Source organism: Lissotriton helveticus, chromosome 5_1, assembly GCF_964261635.1.
Source record: "Lissotriton helveticus chromosome 5_1, aLisHel1.1, whole genome shotgun sequence".
Taxonomy (NCBI): Eukaryota; Metazoa; Chordata; class Amphibia; order Caudata; family Salamandridae; genus Lissotriton; species Lissotriton helveticus.
This window is the reverse complement of record NC_136065.1, coordinates 691,619,182-691,637,857: the sequence shown is the minus strand read 5'-3', so window position 1 is coordinate 691,637,857 and position 18,676 is coordinate 691,619,182. Positions and strand designations below refer to the sequence as shown.

The following is an 18,676-nucleotide window of genomic DNA, read 5'->3' as shown; positions in this document are numbered from 1 at the left end:
ACGGTTAACTACCAGGGACTAGAAAGGAGAAGGCTGACCTGGCAACCGAAGGAAGGCAGAGATGGCTGAAAGATAGCCTTTGATAGTGCCCAGAGCAGAGCCCTGCTGGGCTAAAGAGAGAAGAAACAAGAGTACTGCAGAAAGGGGAGCCACAGCCTTTGCTTTGCACCATGCCACAAATTTGTTCCACCTACAGGCGTATACCGTCTTAGTGGAGGGACGCCTGGCTGCCAAGATTACGTCACAGACTTCAGGAGGCAGGTCGAAAGACGTCAACTGCTGCCGCTCAAGCTCCACGCAAGGAGGTGGAGACTGGACAGGTTAGAGTGGAGAACCGTCCCCTGCTGCTGCGACAGAAGATCCTCCTGAAGAGCCAGTCTGATTGATGGCCATGTTGAGCAGCTCGGGATACCAGACTGTGACCAATCCGGAGCCACAAGAATGACTTGGGCCCAGTTGCGCCTGATCATCTTCAGCACTCTGGTGGCGAATAGATCTAACCAAGCTCACCCGACTGTTGAAAGAGACCTTGCACAACCTGAGTGAAGATGCCATTCGTGATCCATCATGCACCTGCGGCTGAGTTAGTCGGCCCTGGCGTTCAGAGAACCGGCCAGGTGATGAACCACCAAGGAAATGCCCTTATGTTCCAGCCATGTCCAGAGCTGGAAGGCCTCCTGACCTAGGGTCCAATACCCCACCCCGCCCCGTTTGATGCAATACCACCTACACTCTTCCTCCCCGGACAGAGGGAAGGAATGCCTTCAGTGCACGACTAATCGCCCGAAGCTCCAGAAGGTTGATGTGAAGCCCAGACTCCGCTGGAGACCAGAGGCCGCTGATCTCCGCCTCTCCCATGTAGCTGCCCCATCTCAGAAGGGATGCGTCCGTCACCACAGTTTGGTCTGGTTGGGGAAGGGAGAGGGATTTGCCAATGACCCAATCCTGGTTCGTAAACAACTACTGCAGTTGTTGGACAGTGCCCTCCGAGATCTGGACGCAATCAGACAGATTCCCCTGATGCTGCGGTCACTGGAACTTCAGTTCCGACTGCAGAGCCCACATATGCCACATGGCATGATCGACCAGCAGGATGCAGGAGGCCATGAGGCCCAGCAGCCTCAAGGTCATTCTGACCGAAACCCGAGATAGAGGCTGAAAAGATCATAATAAATCGCCCAAATATCCCGGACTCGCTGTTCAGGCAGTTAGACCCGAAACCGTGTTGTGTCCAGAACCACTACGATGAAGAGGTGCTTCTGAGAGGGAATCAGGTGTGACTTCGGCACATTGATGCAGAACCCCAGCAAATGCAGGAGGTCGGCTGTAGTCTGGAGGTGGGAGAAAACTGCCTGGGGCGAACCAGCCTTCAACAGCCAGTCGTCGAGATAGGGGAAGATTGAAACCCCTGCTCTGCACAGACGAGCTGCGACCTCTGCCATCACTTTCGTAATGACCCGAGGGGCGCTGGTAAGGCCAAAGGGGAGCACAGTAAACTGAAAGTGCTCATAGCCTACCGTGAACCGTAGGTAACGCCGGTGGGCCATGCAGGACAGGGATGTGAAAATAAGCATCCTCCAAGTATAACGCTACCATCCAGTCTTGCGGGTCGAGGGCAGACAAGACCTGAGCAAGCGTCAACATCTTCAACTGTTTTGAGCGATTGAAGTCCCTGAGACCCAAGACAGGACACAGGCCCTTGTCCTTGTCCTTCTTGGGGACCAGAAAGTAGTGGGAGTAACAACTACAACCTACTTCTGGGACAGGAACGCACTTGGTGGCTCCCTTGACCAAGAGAGACGTAACTTCCTGCTGGAGAAGGGTCAGATGAGATGATACTCCGACATGCAGTGGTTTCTCAGTGGCATGGCTGGAGGGGTAGCCTCGAAGGGGAGGGAGCAGCCCCTTTGGACTATTTGCAAAACCCATCTGTCCGACGTGAGGATACACCAGTGGGGGGGTGATGGCGAATCCTGACGCCCACTGGCGTTTGCTGGGCCTGAAAGGTCGAACCAGGAGGCTTTGGAGGCTGCTGCAGAGGGGGGGTTGGTGGACTGGCCCGCTTGCTGGCCCCTGGAACCACGCTGGTTATTTGTTTCCACGTCCCCAGTAGCTTGCTGCGGCCTGTGGCCCTGGGTGGGAGGTTGCAGGGCACCCCTTCCGTAGCCATTAACGGGGCAAAAAGCAGAGTGCGCCGGACGGGTGGAGAGGCCGAAGGACTTGGCCATAGCCCGTGAGTCCTTGAAGCGCTCTAGGGCATTGTCTTCTTTGTCACTAAAACGGCGACAGCCATCAAAGGGCATGTCCATCAAGGTGTTCTGAACATCCCCTGAAAAGCCACTGGACCTCATCCAGGCATGGCATCGAAGCACTACCGACGTTGAAATGGTCCTGGCCAAAAAGTCGGCGGTGTCAAGCCCAAAACGGATTGTTAACTTTGCTGTATCTGTCCCGGCAGCAACAGCCTGAGAGAGCACTGCCCGGGACTCCTCCTGACACTGAGGCAGCCCTTGCGCCACCATATCCCACACTGAGTGCGGATAACGGCCCAAGAGACATGCAGTGTTTACGGACCGAAGTCCTAAGCTGGCGAAAGAGACATTTTCTTGCCAAGGTGGTCCAGCTTCTTGGATTCCCATTCCGGTGGAGCGGTAGGGAAGGTGCTTTTGGAGGTGGAAGCTTGAACAACCAAACTCTCGGGTGGGGTTTTGGGAGAGGAAAGTGGGGTCACCCGGAGCCAGGCGTGGAGTCGGGCAATGATCCTGTCCACAGGAGCCCCCATGTTGGGCCTGGACCATGTACCCAGAAGGACATCTGTAAGGGCCTCATTAAACGGCAGCAGGGGATCCAAAGAGCTTGCAGCCGGTTGAAGCACCTCTGTCAGGAGGTTAGTCCTGATCGCCACCGTGGGAAACCAGAGGTTAAGAACCTCGGCCGCCCTACGCAACACCACTGCGTATGACGCTCTCTCCTCCGTAGCCACGGTAGGAGAAGACAACATGCCAAGGTCAGGAGTGGAGCCAGGACCACTGGCATCCCCCAGTTCCTCTCTCCAGTCCAGTTCAATATCTAACTGGTCAGGTAGAGGGTCACCTGACCCCTCCCAGTCCTCATCCTCTGGCTGCCACTGTTATTGAAAAGGGACCCCAGGAGTGAACAGGGGCAGAAAAACCCCACCCGGTGCCGGATTTGGTGTCGGATGACGCCGGTCCGTCTCCACGTCAGGAAGAATGCCGGGGTCGCCGCCGGCCAGGGTGCTGACCGGCGCCAAACACGGTAGTGGTGCCGTAAGGAGCTGCGCCGGTGGAGGTGTAACTAGGTCAAACGGAGCCGATCCAAGAGGGGCCAGCGGACCCAGCGCCGGAGCCGCCGGCAGTGAAGACCTAGGCCCTTCAAATGAGTATGTGGGGCCCGAAGGCATGCCGGCGGGGTCGTTCCACCCAAAGTTGGCATGCATTGCCTCGTAGAATGTACGAAGCTGGGTGGGGTCGCTCCGGGTCCTGGAAAGGGAGAGAAGCTCGGAGTCGAATAGTGGTTAAGCGGACTGTCTGCGTTCAAGCAGCTTTCGGGACCGCTACTGCAAAGCCTTCGGAGCCATCATCGGACAGTTGGAGCACGACCTGGGGTCGTGGTCGCGCTCCAGGCAAAAGAGGCACATGCGGTGCAGATCCGTCATCGACATCAGTCGGTTACAGGAACCGCAGGCCTTGAAGCCAAGCATTCCTCGTGCACCTGTTCAGAGTCAGACTAGAAACAATTAAAAAAAAATGACTGAGGTACCACTCTTTCCGGATCTGTGCTGGCTGGTGTGGAAAAAGAAAGAGCAGACAACAGCGCACGAGGGTGGCGTCTAAGTAGCTGCTGCGACGTCATCCCGATGACAGACGCAGAGCCGACCAACGCAAACTACTGCGGACGAAAAAACTTTCCAGATCCAGTCTGACGCCTGGGGGTAATTCTAAGGTAAGGAATCTAGAACTAACATGTTTCTTTCAGATCTAGCTGAGATGGCTACATCACAACCATCATGTTCACAATCTCAGATTTACCATTTGTTTCACCCAATGGCTCGATCCCTCACCCCGTTGCCGACCAACTTAGCCTTAGCTCATCTTCGTCACAAATGCAGCGTATACCTCACAAGGAGCACAATCCATATGCCCCAGCGCTGCCTCTCTTGGGGACTCCAAGAGGCAAAACAGGCACCTTAAATAATGCACTCGCACATTGGCATGCTGCTGAGATGCATACACTTGGTGACCTATATGCCGACAGTACTCGGATACCTTTTGATAGACTGTCTTGTGAGTATGACTTGCCGGCAGGTCAATTCCTACTACATAACTCAATCAAAAGATCACTTCCATCAGCATGGGGGAAGTAAACACGGAAACAGAAAGGCAACTGCTGATTCAATATATATGTAATGGGCTACTAAAGCCACATTATCCTTTTCGATGCGTCGGACAGCCCCCGGCCATCCGACATCACGGTGAAGCAGTTACACTTTGGCTGACAGAAGCTTTACTAACACACACTACAGCCCCTGACATCGCTGTGCACGCGATGAGAGGAGAAAGGGAAACACCATGGACGGACGGAGAATGGGACAATTCTGGCACGCCCCCTGCAGATACCACGAAACGCCAGATTTCAAGTTATACAGACGTACATTACTCACAGGGCATACCTGTCTCCAGACAAACTATACAAATACTTTCAGCTACCTAACTCAACCTGCCCTCGCTGCACACAGGTGGGCGCTAACTTCCTACACATGATGTGGTCCTGCCCTACGCTACAACTATACTGGCAGGATGTGACAGTGGCACTGATAAACCGCAATTACACACAAGGTAAGAGTGCATACTAGGTTTATTCCCCAGACACAAGAAACACAAAGTCACTTCTAGATTCACAGATCTAGGGCTCATTGTTGCGAATAGACTAAACAACCAAACAATGGAAAAACAGGCAACTCCCCCGCCCGCAACAACTGGAAAGGCTCAGTGGTGGTATGGGCGCATGCAGAAAGTACGGCTCGGCACAGGGAAGAGATAGCCGGCTTGCACAATTACCCCATTGCACAACGCTGGGACACGATATCAATGGCCCTCGGACACGATATTGATGGCGCTGAAACAAGTAGACCAAGAACCTGAAGGTAACAATTCGCAACTTGGTGAAAAGATTGGGCCAGACACAGGCACAACAACTCGGTAACACTATGAGAGAGTGCATTGATACACTTAGGGGCTGGGACAAACTCAAAACTCAGTTTACTCTGTTTTGTGGGGGTGGGGATGAGGCACGAAGCAGAGAAGCAGGTGCTACCCATGGCGCAACCATTAACAGTAGCCTGGAGCAATCCGTGTGTGTTGGCTTGTTGTAACAAGTTTATCTTTAAGTTAAATATGCATTGCACTACTCTCTGTAATAAAGGCCACGCAGGTCCAGCAAAAGTCCCAGTGGATATGTCAACACATAATTCTGTCAGGATTTGGTAAGCCTTAAAAATATGTGGCACCTATTATAATACCCGTTGGGCATAAAAACTATAATGTAATTGTTATTAATTCATTGAGAAATGAGACGCCTGCTTAAACATAGTTAATATATTCAAATTGTCACGTCTTGCCATGTTTATGTGAACTCCACCTGATGGATCTCATCATATATCTTGTACTGTATACCATGTGGATATTGTAACACAAAAAAAATGAACATTAAATAAAGAAATTTAAACAAAAAATGGGGATTCACTGGATAGTTCTGGGCCTGGTGTGGGTGGAGATTGGGTAAGGTTTCTTTATTAGTTTGGAATCTGTTTATTTGACCTCTAATTGGAAGTCCTGTACCAGTACGCCACACGCTACATTTACTGTATCTCTTGCACAACATACCAATGTCACATAGTCCCACTGACCCAGGGCTCCTACTATCTTTCCTATCCTAGAACACCAGGTCATCACCAACCCTCATAAGGGTAAGCTGGTGACCCGCCACGGTGTTAGCATTGTTACAGGAGACTTCTCTGCCCTGGCACATAACACACTTTCAAGTCTTCATGGGGCCTACATAGATTTTCTACCACCTATAATACATATTCATGTGTGGTAGGCATTTTAATATACCACTTGGTCCTCTTTACCCCTAGAGCTATTTTGTCAATGCCGGCAGCCGCTATGTGATCATAGCTGGGCTGCTGGCGGGCCATAGTGTACGGTTTCTAAATGTTTATGCCTCTACTGTCGACACCCCAGAATTCTTTCACGATCTGCGCTTGCCCCTGGGGCAAGTCCATGACGACCAATTGATAGTGACTTTAATATGCTCCTGAACCGTTTGCTGGATTCCACAGGTGCAGCCCATAGCGGTCAGCTGAAATCCTCCAAAGTCCTCAGTGAGATCTTACTCTCTCCGAGACACATGGAGCTTTAAACCTGCTGTGCTCCCGGAATACACATTTTACTCGGTGCACAGGGTTCTGCATTTAATATTGGCTGGTATCCTCCGCGGTGCTTTCCTGGTTATGTGAGGTTTCTCATCTTTCACACCCACTATCGGACCATTCCCCAGTTTGCATGGTATTGGTTGGACCATTTGGCAGTGGCAGAGAGGCAGGTGATGTTTTCCCTGCAATGCTCTCCATGATGACATTTTACGTGAGCAACTGCGCACTGCCATAGTGGATTGCTTTTAACTGAATGTAGGATCAGTTACGAAGCAGGCTACCCTTTGGGAGGCCTTCAAGGCCTACATACGGAGGATTTGTATCTCAAAACAGGCAGGTGTACTGGGCGATATCCAACATGTCTTGTCCCGAGACGAGGCTGCCCTGCATGACTTAGATAGCGCAGTGGTGTGGAGACCTGATGACCAGCTGTTACTTCACCGCGTGTCCCCCATGGATGTGTTTCGGGAGTTGGCTGATCGTGAGCTGGTGCACCTGGGGAAGCACGCTAGGGACCGGCCTTATGAGGAGGGTGGACACTGGCGTTGCGGCTTCACTCACAGAGGGGCGGGGATGCATCCCTGAATTGCTGCTTGAAGAAGAGACGCACACAACTGATAAGAGCGCAGTGCTCGCATAGCTCCCATGTCATTACTCACATTTGTACACCTCAGATACATGGATACATAGATGTCGATGAATACCACTCGGAGATCGCTATGGTCTGGCTCACGAATGCGCAACATCAGTTCCTCAGTGAACCCATGTCTACGGAAGAAACCACAGCCATCATCAAATTACTAGACGGCTCCAACACCTCCAGTCTGGATGGCTTCATGGGAGTTTTCTATACGGCACATAAGCACCTGCTAGCACCACACCTTCTCGCCATCTATGCTGAATCGCTGGATGCCAGGATCGTGCCCCCTACCCTGCGAGAAACTGATTACGCTTCTTTGGAAGACTGGCAAGGAACCCCTTAACTGTACCTCCTACAGACTACTGTCCCTCCCCTGTTTTGACAATAAAACACTGGTCAAAATATTGCGGGCCGGTTGTCACTTTTCCTTGAGCCAATTATCTCCCCCCTACAATCAGGATTTGTTCCCCACCGCTCCACTTCTCTGGACTTGCGAGCACTCCTGTCAATGCTGAATAGAATCTCACATCAGCTGCATTTCTTGAAGCCAAAAAGGCCTTTGGCTCCCTAGAGTAGCCTTTTTTGCTCGCCAAACTACAAAAGTTGGGGTTGCCATGTGGATTTCCCTCCAATTAAACGTATCACCTCCAGACCGCTGGCCCACATATGTGCAAATGGCTCCCTTACTGTCCCATTTGCAGTTCCTTGGTGAGGAGACAGGTTGCCCACTGCCCCATTGCTATTTATAATGGCTATGGACCGGTTGGTTTGGCATATTCAAGCAAAACATCTCCTTCGAGGTCTGCAATTCAGATCTGGTCTGGTGCTCCAGTCACTATACGCCGACGAGGTCTTACTTTTTCTTCACCACAATTCAAATAAGCAAGCTCCCATTGGGCGTGAGATTTTGCGATATGATCTGCTCTCCAGCCTCAAAATAAATTGGGAGAAATACGAACTATTCCCACTCACAGAAGTGACAATGCCGGTGACGTGCGAAATTCCAATGAGGTGGTGCCCTGATTTCTTCAAATACTTGGGCATCCCGGTCCATCAGGATAAGGAGCAAGTTCTCAGACTAACCTACATCTAAATAGTGGACAGATTAAATACACACCCGGAGGGCTGGATACACCTCCCGCCATCACTGGCGGGACGTGTCGCCATTATAAAAAAGGTATTTAGTTATTCCCCAGTTTTTATTCCTCTCACTAATACTTTCTTTGTCACGCTGCGAAGTCTGCTCTTAGGATTGATCTGGGATGGCCGCAGGCGCCGAGTGGGGTGCAACACTTTGTTGCTCCCCAATGAGTGGGAATGGTTTGGCGTGGCACATCTGCAGTTCTACTACTTAGTGGCGCAGTGACAGTATGCCCATCACTGGTACCACAGCGATGCCCGGCTACCTTAGTATAGGCCTGAACAAGAACAAGTAGAAGGAGCACCGCTACATGCTATCCTCCCTCGTGGGGATACCTCAGGACCCAAACAATATCTAGACACTTTCCACCACTTGCTGGGTGTGGCGTAAAATGGAGACTTTTTATATTCTCCCTACTTACACAAAGTAGATAACCCATGTTTGCCTCCTGCGTCTGAGACTTTGTTCAAAACACCGTGGAGCAACATGGCTGCGCACATTTGGGGATCTCTAACCAGATGGGCATGTCTTTTCCAATGCGGATAATCGTTTTGCAGAGGCCATCAGTATGGACTATTTGGTTTTGCAACAAGTGCACAGCACGTTACTTATACAGATCCCCTCTTATCCACTTGCCCCTGCGGAATTTGCCCCACTGACTGTAGTGATTGAGGATGCTGATGGAGGGCACTTAGTTTCCAAACTATCACACCAACCTGGCCCTCCTCACTACCTGGAACGGGCATCTTTGGTAACACTGGGAGCATTACTTACACCAGCCCCTACCAGATAAGAGTTGGCATATTTGCGGTCAGCAAACGAGTTTTATTTTTACCAATCACAGACACAAGCTTATACATTTTAAATGCCTTAGGCGCGCTTACAGCACACCTCGCTACTTGGCTAAAATTAACCTTCGAAGGTCCATATATTGCAATGTTGAGGAGCAGAGTATACCATATATTTAAACAGTGCCTATCAGCCATTATAGGCGTTGAACAAGAAATCGAAAGCAATATTTTGTTATGACGGGAACAAAGCACAGTACTCACATTATTTTTCTATATTGATAACCAGAGATTTCGTTGCTGTTATTTATGACTTTACATCTGATTTAAAACCTTAACATTGGGTCAAGCTTAAACGATCACATTGCCTCAGATATTGGATGCACTCCGCTCCCCCTAAAACCTTTCCCGATTGTCTCACCACAATCCCCCCTATAAATACTCCTCTGTCCAAGTAGATTTGCAAAGTAAAGTTCTGGCAAATATGTTCTTTTTCATCTTAAACTATTGCTAATTTATTTGTCCATGTACACCAATATTTTTTATGACAATCAAAGTGAATGATAAATACGGAGTGGGAAGAACATTGGTCCGAACCCTTCTAAGCAATGTACAGGGGTTCACTGCAGGAAAATAATTTACTCCCCACTATTTCACCAGCAGCCTCCATCCTCCCATATCTCATCCTCCCCACACCACCTCTTTTCATAGTAACCCCAACTTCACCTCTGACAGGATGGCATTTGTTCTCTTCGGTGTAATGTTCTGGAAAAAACAGGAAATGAGAAACAATTAGTGGGTATAATTTTAGAAGATGAGTAATGTGCACCTTCAAGCTCGTGACTTTCAGTTTAACTCGAATAGACTAAGGAGTAAGAGTTGTAATTAGCAGAAACGGATTAGACACTGCTAGAAAGTAGATGGAGGGTGACAGCCTTGACATTGTGCACATTGAAAAGCATGATGTTTAAAGCCACACCCTAAATAATGAGTGGAAACCTCACCCAAATGAGGTTCCACAGATTAGCTCTTAAAACGAAATGGACGGGGGCGTGGCCAAGATGGCGTCGGAGTAGGACGCTTTTCCCTGTCTCTCCGGCGCCGATCCGGCAAAGCAGCTAATAGCGCGGCACCTGGTGCCCAGCTCGGCCCCTAATCGGTGGCGGGGGTCGCCGGTACACTGCGGTGGAGCGCGGTGCCGTCGGCGAGGAGAGAGATCGCTCAGGGAGGCTGCGGGACCGGCGGAGCTCTGCGGCCTGTGGATCCCCGGTCTCGATTTGCGGAGGCCGGCCCGGCGAGTCGCGGGGCCTACCGCGACGGAGGAGGTCCATTCTGCGCCCGCCCCGCCCTGGGTCATCTGACGTCGGACCGCCTGGGCTGCGGGCTGTCGGCGGAGGCGGCGAGGGGCAGCTGCGATCTCCGGTGGGGCCTGAGGGTGCCGGCGAGTGGCGACCTGGAGAGCAGAGAGGTCCCGGAGGCCTCGGTGTGGGGAGGCGCCGCTGAGCCCGCCGGGGTCCGGAGGTGCACCTGTGGAGCAGCGAGGACCGGGCTCCGCGAGGACCCCAGGAAACCTAGTCCTGGTGAGTGACCCCCCGCTCTGGACGGGGGAGGTGCGGAGGGAGCCCGGCCGGCCGAAGGGGCCCATCGAGGGACATGTCGGGGGAGCTGCCGGCTCCTGGTGTGGCGGCGACCTAGTGACTGCCCCTGGGGTGGTGCATGCCCTGGAGGCCTTCTATGGACTGGCACGGCGCCGCTTGGCTGTGGGGGTGTACCCGCGCGGCGGAAGGTCCTGACTGGCGAGAAGTGTGGGGGCCCGGGAGCACCGGCCAGGAGGTGTGGTAGAGGCCCCGGGCGCTTCCCAGAGGCCGCATTTACCAGGTCAAGAGCTGCTGGACTCCATTGCCTGTGCCAGGACTTCCAGGGGAGGCTCCGGTCCTACGCTGCGAGCTGGTGCGGCCTAGGGGTGCTGTTGGGGGTGCATACCTGGAGGCCCGGAGGTGCTCTGGTCGAGGAGCGTGGCGCCGCCTTTTTGCCTGGCTCAGTCGATTGTTTGAGTGCATGGCGCTCGCTCGTGGACTTTTGCTGTCTGGATTGCCTTCGTGCACCGCCTCTCTAGGGCTTTCGTAGCTGACTGGGGGCCTCTTGACCACTGGGCTTTGCGCACCCCTACTTCCTGGTGTCTGGGCGCCGGGGATTCGCTGGGAGCCTCTGGCCAGGAGCTGTGTGGCGGACACAGAGTGGGACTGCCCGCCGGGGCCAACTGCTGCGTCTGCAGGCCCGGATCTGGGTGCTGCTTGGTTCTGGTGGTGATCAGTGGAGCGTTTGCTCTGGTGCAAGGCGCCCGGCATTCATTATGGCTAACCAGGCCCGCAAGGGACGCGTGCTGAAGGACGGCGCAGCTAGATCGTCGCAGCAGCCGGCATCCCCCGGAGCAGGTGGGTCGGCCGGGATGTCCGATGACGAGGCCCCGGCCACTAAGGCTTTTATGACCGAACTTTTTGCTTCCATTAAGGAGGACATCTCTGAGCTGCGGGCGCAACTGGCCTCTGATCTCCGGGAAGTACGGCGAGATGTTGATGGGATTGGAGAAAGGGTGGCGACTCTTGAGGACCATGATTTGAGCACGGCCAATGATGTCCATTTACTCCAGCAAGATGTCATTCGCCTCACGGAGCAGAACTTGGACCTGCAGGCACACATGGAAGATCTTGAGAACCGCTCCCGGCGGAATAACATTCGCATTAAAGCGGTACCGTGGGATGGTGAGTCGGGAGACCTGCGAGGCTATGTGCAGGAGCTGTTGCTGCAGATCCTGGATGAGGACGATGTGAAGAATATCCAGATGGATAGAGTTCATCGCGTTGGTTTGCCCAGGAGAGGGGGGGGGCCGCCCCCTGACATCCTTGTCTGTGTACATGACTTTCAATTGAAGGAGCGCATCCTCCGGAAGGCTAGGGCCATCGATTCGCTGCACTTTAGGGGCCATCATCCTCAGCTTTTCCAGGACCTCGCAGCGTCTACACTTCAGAAGAGGAGGGATTTTCGGCCGGTGACTTCCTTTTTGCGGGAACGCAACATCGCCTACTCTTGGGGGCACCCGTTCAGGATCATCTTCAGGTGGCAGAATCGGCTGATGCAGATGCGCTCCCTTCGGGAGGCAAAGGAGCTCTTGGGTTTGGAGGAGGTTGCCCCGTCCCAGGGGTCGACTGCATCCCCATCTCGGAGGCGACGTCGGTCCTCCTCGTGGCATAGAGTAGGGTCCTCTCCGGCGAGGGGGCGCCCGGACCGCGATGCCAGCCAGCAGGAGAGGGGAAGTGCAGTGGCATCAGTGGTTTCAGCGACGGTGCCGGCGTCACAGGCCAGCTCTGGAGCGGCGTGACGGTGACTTGAAACTACGGATCGGCGCTGGAGGGGCATGGACCCCCCCGGTCTGGGTGAATGGATGTACTTTCGAAGAAGACTCCCCAGACCGTGACCTTGGGAGGAACCGAGATGGTCTTCCCGACCGGTCCCAGACGTGGTCGTAACTTCGTGACCTGTGGACCACTGGGACTGATGAGTATTTTCTTCTCTGTTTCTGTTTTGTTTCCACTTTCACTGTTTCCCTTTCCTTCGGCCTACAGGGGACTTCGGCTGCTGTCTCCTCGCCAGCCCTGGGAGGACTTTTGTGGACTTTGGATGGGGTGTGTGGGGGTTTCCGGGGGGGGGAGGGTCTTGGGGGGGCTGTTTGGGGTGTTGGGGTTGGGGATGTGGGGGGGTTCTGGTGGTGACGCGGACGTGTTGTGGCTTGTATCATGTGGTGGTGAGAGGGTGGATGGGAGGCGCCGTTGGTTTGAGAGTTGCGGGGTGATTTGGTGTGGGGTTCGAGGTTGGGAATGTGGGGAGGAGGGTTGGCGGGAGTATGCTTTTCTTATGTGCTGTGACCAGGGTTCCTTCTGGCGGGGGTGGTGGGCGGGTTCCAGAGTCATAGAGGAGTCTAGTTTGGTGTCTCACGATGCCTGTTAGCTTAGGGACCTGGAATGTTAAGGGGCTGAACTCCCCGCAGAAGAGGCAAAAGGTGTGGAAGTATATAACTGACCACCAGTTGGACATAGTGGGACTTCAGGAGACTCACCTTGCACGCAAAGATGAGCTGCGTCTTAAGCATAAGGCATATCCCCTAATATACAGATCCTCTGCGTCCACAAAGCATAAGGGGGTGGCCCTCCTCTTCCATACTTCGCTGCTTTTTCAACCGGTGGCGGTGCGCACGGATAGGGAGGGCCGTTGGTTGATGGTGAAAGGGCTGGTGCAGGGGAGGCTTTGTACTTTTGTTGTGACGTATGTTCCTAACACTGGCCAGAATAAGTTCTTGCAAGACCTGCTGCATAAAGTGAGTGATTTTGTGGAGGGGCGGTTGTTCCTCATGGGGGACTGTAATTTGGTGTGGGACAGGGCGCTGGATTGTTCAGGCGCTCGCAGGGCGGATACTGGTGTGTTCTCTGAGCTGTCACGGCAAAAGATTACGGAAATGGGGTTGGTTGATGGGTGGCGGTTTCTGCATCCAACGTCCAGAGATTACACATTTCTCTCTCATGTACACCACTCATATTCACGATTGGATCATGTATTCCTCAGCCAGGCTCTTAGAGGAGATGTTCTTGACTCCACCATCCTGCCCATCTCGATCTCGGACCACAGCATGCTAGTGCTTACTCTGCGCTGGTCGTCGGCAGATACCGGGCAACGGAAATGGTATTTCCCAGCTTCGGTACTTCGGGACGAGGAGTCTAACAAGGCGCTGCGGGTGGCCATTAGGGAGTTCTTTACCCTCAATCCGCCATCCGATACCTCTGTATCCAACACGTGGGATGCCTTTAAGGCGTCCGTTAGGGGCACGTGCTTGAGCCTTAACGCACACCTCAACAGGTTGCGCCGCAAGGATCGGGAGGCACTGGAGGCTGAACTGGCATCTCTCGAGCGGGCGCATAAACTTAACCCCTCGAGGGTGACCCTCCGGCCTCTCACGGCGGTACGGGGGAAGTTGAGGGCGCACTACAATAACAGGGCGGAGTTCACGCTACTGAGATTGGGCCGACAGTCCTACTCTTGTGGTAACAAGGTGGGGAGGCACCTGGCCCGACAGCTTCGCGACAGGCGGGAACGTGAGTACATTGGGGGGATCCGCGACTCTGTGGGTCAGTTGCAGCACCGGGACGAAACAAAGGCGGCCATTTTCGGACGCTTTTACTCGGATCTATACGGGGGGGAAAGGCTGGGAGCAGCTGCCCAGAGGGAGTACCTGGGGCGTATGCACCTTCCGCAGGTGTCCAGGGAATGGAACGAGCTTTTAGGGGCCCCGATCACCAGGGAGGAGGTGTTAGATGCTATTGCGAACTTGAAGCTTCACAAAGCACCTGGCCCAGACGGTTACACCGCTGTGTTTTATAAATCCTACGCTTCCGAGATCTGCGACTTCTTAGTCACCCTTTTTAATGACATGGCCTCCTCCGGTTCCTCTGCTGGCTCCTTGGCGGAGGCGATGATTACGGTCTTGCCGAAGCCGGGGAAGGATCCAGCGCAATGCGCCTCCTTTCGCCCGATAGCGCTTCTTAATTTGGACGCCAAACTATACTCGGCGATCCTGGCGCGTAGGCTACAAGACCTTATGCCGGCGCTAATCCATCCAGACCAGTCTGGCTTCATCAAGGGGCGCCAGACGCATGATAACACTCGTCGGGTGGTGCATCTAATAGAAAAGGCAGAAAGATTTCGTATTCCGGCGGTCCTAGTGGGCCTGGATGCCGAGAAGGCCTTCGATAGGGTGGACTGGGGGTTTCTGTTTAATACCATGACTGCCTTTGGTTTCTCGGAGGCTTTCATCACTATGGTGAAGGCTAATTTCTGCTGCCCCCGGTCCCGGGTGGCGGTGAATGGTCATACGTCAGCGTTCTTTACTCACGCTCGGGGTACTAGACAGGGTTGTCCGCTGTCCCCCCTGCTGTTCGCGCTGAGCATCGAGCCGCTGGCGGTAGCGGTGCGGGAGCACGTCGGGATCAGAGGTCTGCCGTTCGCGGGGGAACAGCACAAGATTTCGCTCTTTGCAGACGACATCTTGTTCTCTATTACTGATCCGGAAACCTCGCTGCAGTTCATCAGGGAGGTCTTACTGGAGTTTGAGGCCGTGGCCGGCTTTAAGGTCAATTATAGCAAGTCCTACATCCTGAATCTTAACCTTTCGGAGGCCGAGAGGGACCGGGTACGGCCGCTGACTCCGCTGGCCTGGGCCACTGGTTCGATCGTCTACCTAGGGGTCCATCTGACTCCGACAGTGGGCGGGCTGTTCCAGGCCAATTTCCCATCTTTGTTGGCGAAGACCCGGACGGAATTGGACAGGTGGAAACCGAAATTTCTGTCATGGCTGGGCAGAATTCATGCCGTGAAAATGGTTCTCCTCCCTAAATTCTTATATTTGTTCCAGGCATTGCCTATCCCCATAGACAGCGATTTCTTTCGACGGCTCAAGACCCAAGTATTGCGCTTCATTTGGCAAGGGGGTCAGGCACGGGTCTCCTATGCGGTTCTCCGTCGGCCGAGACCTGAGGGTGGAGTCGGGCTCCCTGACCTGCAGTTATATTACAAAGCGGCGCAACTGCGAGTGTTGGTGGAGTGGTCGCAACAGACCTCCGAGAAACATTGGCTCCATATGGACCGATGCGTTGCCGGCAGGTCGATCTGGGACTTAGCCTGGAAACCGAAGAAGGACCGACCTCTCAACGCATATATAAGCACTCCTACGAGCACAGTGTTGAAGGTGTGGGACTCGCTAGCGGCGGACGACCGTTGGACCACGTTCCCTTCGCCCTTTACGCCCTTGCATTACAACCCGGCCTTCCCTCCGGCGCTTCATGAAGGGCCGTTTGCGGTGTGGAGGGAGGGGGGGTGTCGGGCGTTGACCCATTTGTTCCACGGCCTGGACACCCTAACTTTCGCTAACTGTGTGAGAGATTATGGGGTCCCCCAGACTGAACAATTCCGGCATGTTCAGCTGCTTCACTGGGCCACGTCACCTGGGGTGATGGAGGCGGCTACGAGACCGCCGACTCCTTTTGAAACCTTTATATTACGCACATCCGCCATGAAGGGGGCCATTTCCTTCATATACCGGTTGTTGCTCAAATCGACGGTAGCTCCTCGACCTCGTTATATGGGGCAATGGGAAGAAATGCTGGGGCGCGATATCTCGGATGTGGAATGGTCGGCGCTTTGGCGAGACCTGACGACCTTTAACCATTCCTTGCACCTGAGGGAAGCCCACCTCAAGACGGTCATGCAATGGTATATGTGCCCGACTAGGCTTCACCGCATTTTCCCGGCGACCTCGGATAAGTGCTGGAGGGGCTGCGGGCTTTTGGGGGACTTCCGCCACATCTGGTGGGACTGCCCGGTGATCCGTCCGTACTGGGAGGAAATCCTCTCACATATAAAGGAAGTGCTGACTTATCCCATTGATGAGTCTATGGCTTGTGTTCTGCTGGGGCTGCGTGACCCTGGCCTTGTCTATCAGACCAGGGCCGATAAGAAGATTTTGTGGCTATGCCTAGGTGCTGCGAAACTCACGCTGGCTGCGGCCTGGAAAAAGAAGGATGCCCCGGCAGTGTCACTATGGCATGCACGACTTTGGAGGTTGCTCAGTTTGGAAAGAGTGGCGGACATCTTCCTTGGCCAGTATAAGAACTTCCGATATCAGTGGGGTCCCCTGGTGGACTTTCTCTCTAAGGGGTTACCCTCGGCGGTATGTCCGGCTTCATTGAGATCGATGCACCTCTTTCAAGTGTAATATGGATGTGGAATGAATGATGAGTGAATGGCGTCACTACCAGGGGGGAGGGTGGGGGTGGGATGGGGCAGTTGGTTGTCATGGTTTATGGGCTGTGGAGGGTCCGCGGGCTGCTTATTTGCACCGCTTGTATGGAACCTGGAGGTTTGGGGCCCAGCTTATTGCAGCTCTGGTTATCCTGGATGGCCTGGCCTACTGATAGGCTTGTAGGCCGCTGGTACTGTGGTCCTCATTACTATGTGGTCTCGCTCCTGGCCTGGATATGCTTGTAATATAGTCTGGGTCACTGCTGATGCATGCACAATGATTTGCCCTGATCTGGAGTAATGTGCGGTTCCTCCGCAGCCCGATGTTTGTCTGTTTATTCTTTTTTTTGCAAATCAAAATAAAAATTTTACAAAAAAAAAAAAAAAAACGAAATGGACAATGTCAGGAAGAGATCCAACATCCGCTTAATAGGAGCAACTCATCAGCTTCTGGACATGTCCAAACTCCTCTCAAATGGGAGCAGGAATCTACCTGAAGCAGTAATAGACTGCAGGCCTTTGGTTAAACAATGAAACCTCAGCTTAAAGTGAGTTTGAAGGAGGGAGGCAAGCATAGGTATGGCACTATTTAGACATCACAATATGCAAGGTAAGAAAATAAAAAAATGAATGGAGCTGAAAAAGTGACAAAAAAACGCGATCAGGATACTGCCTATCTACCAACTTATTGAACTACCAGTATTTGTAATATGTTTTTCCTAAAGAGGAATTCTTTGTGGTACAAAGTGAAAGACACTATAAACGGCTCATTTTAAGTATGAAAGGATGACCACTGTGGAAGGAAATCATGGAGTTTATCATGTCATAATGGAAACAAACAAAACATACACAGTGGTAACTATTGTAATGCATGACAGACAAATCCCTCTACCGAGTCCAAGAAGATTATGAGCAGCTTCAATGACATGAATACACAAGCCAGGTGTCCAATGCATGTCTAAGAGGATGTCTAGGCAAAATCAGCAAGGTTTTCAGGATAACTACACACTCTAATGAGTTCCATTCAGAGGTCCTCGAGAATATACAAACAGGTCAACCAGATCAACAATGATGCAGCTATATCCTTCCTGCGATAAGATCATGTGAGAGCTTCATTTCCTTGAATCTGAACTTTCTTTAATATTGATAGAAAGTCAAAGTTCACAAAACACTGCCTCTACATGAGCCCACTTACTCGCAGTGCTACAGAAGCAGGAGCTTTAATACCCCTTAATAAAAACAAAAACAAACGTTGCTTTCTGGAAAAGTTCAAATACTTGCCTGAATGGCCTCATTTTTAACTATGTTAAATGTATCTGATAGCACAAAAAGATAAGATGCTTTCTGATTTCAGTTTTAGTACAATGTATTCTGATTTCTCTTGATATCCCTCTGTTTGCACTGCTCTGGTGGCTTTAACGCTACTCACTGTTGCCATGAGTACAATTACTAGTGTTAATTGTTATTCATAGTTTATTGAAACTAAGAAACAATGTAGAGCTGAAAACGAACGTTTCATTAGAGGCAAGTTCAATTTGGGGATCCGCATGGAAGAAGGTGGCATGGTCTTATTTGTCATGTGCCTGCCTTTTCTCGGTAATGGATTTCCCAGCTACCTGAAAGACTGCGCTCTGCACTAAATATGGTGTTGGCAGCCACTTGACGTTCTTATAGGAGCCAAATAAAATATTTAAGGTTAGCGGTGTTAGGAGCCCTTTTACTTCCACTTGCATACATTCAAACCAGCCGGTGAGGATTCAGCAGGTAGACGAGCTTGGCCTGAAATAGAATTTAAGCATTGGCAATGC

The 18,676-nt window shown here is 52.4% G+C and overlaps 1 protein-coding gene across 2 annotated transcripts in view; it reads right to left on the bottom strand.

The window, feature by feature from the left end:
* MCU (mitochondrial calcium uniporter) overlaps positions 1 to 18,676 on the bottom strand; it is a 786,648-nt gene that overhangs the window by 611,092 nt on the left and 156,880 nt on the right. Inside the window, exon 2 of one of the 2 annotated variants that reach the window (XM_078643082.1) lies at positions 9,750 to 9,788. The exons of the other annotated variant lie outside the window; for it this stretch is intronic. Coding sequence (XP_078499208.1) covers positions 9,750 to 9,788 — 39 coding nt within the window. The remainder of the gene's footprint in view (positions 1 to 9,749; positions 9,789 to 18,676) is intronic. 2 annotated transcript variants of the gene reach the window in all.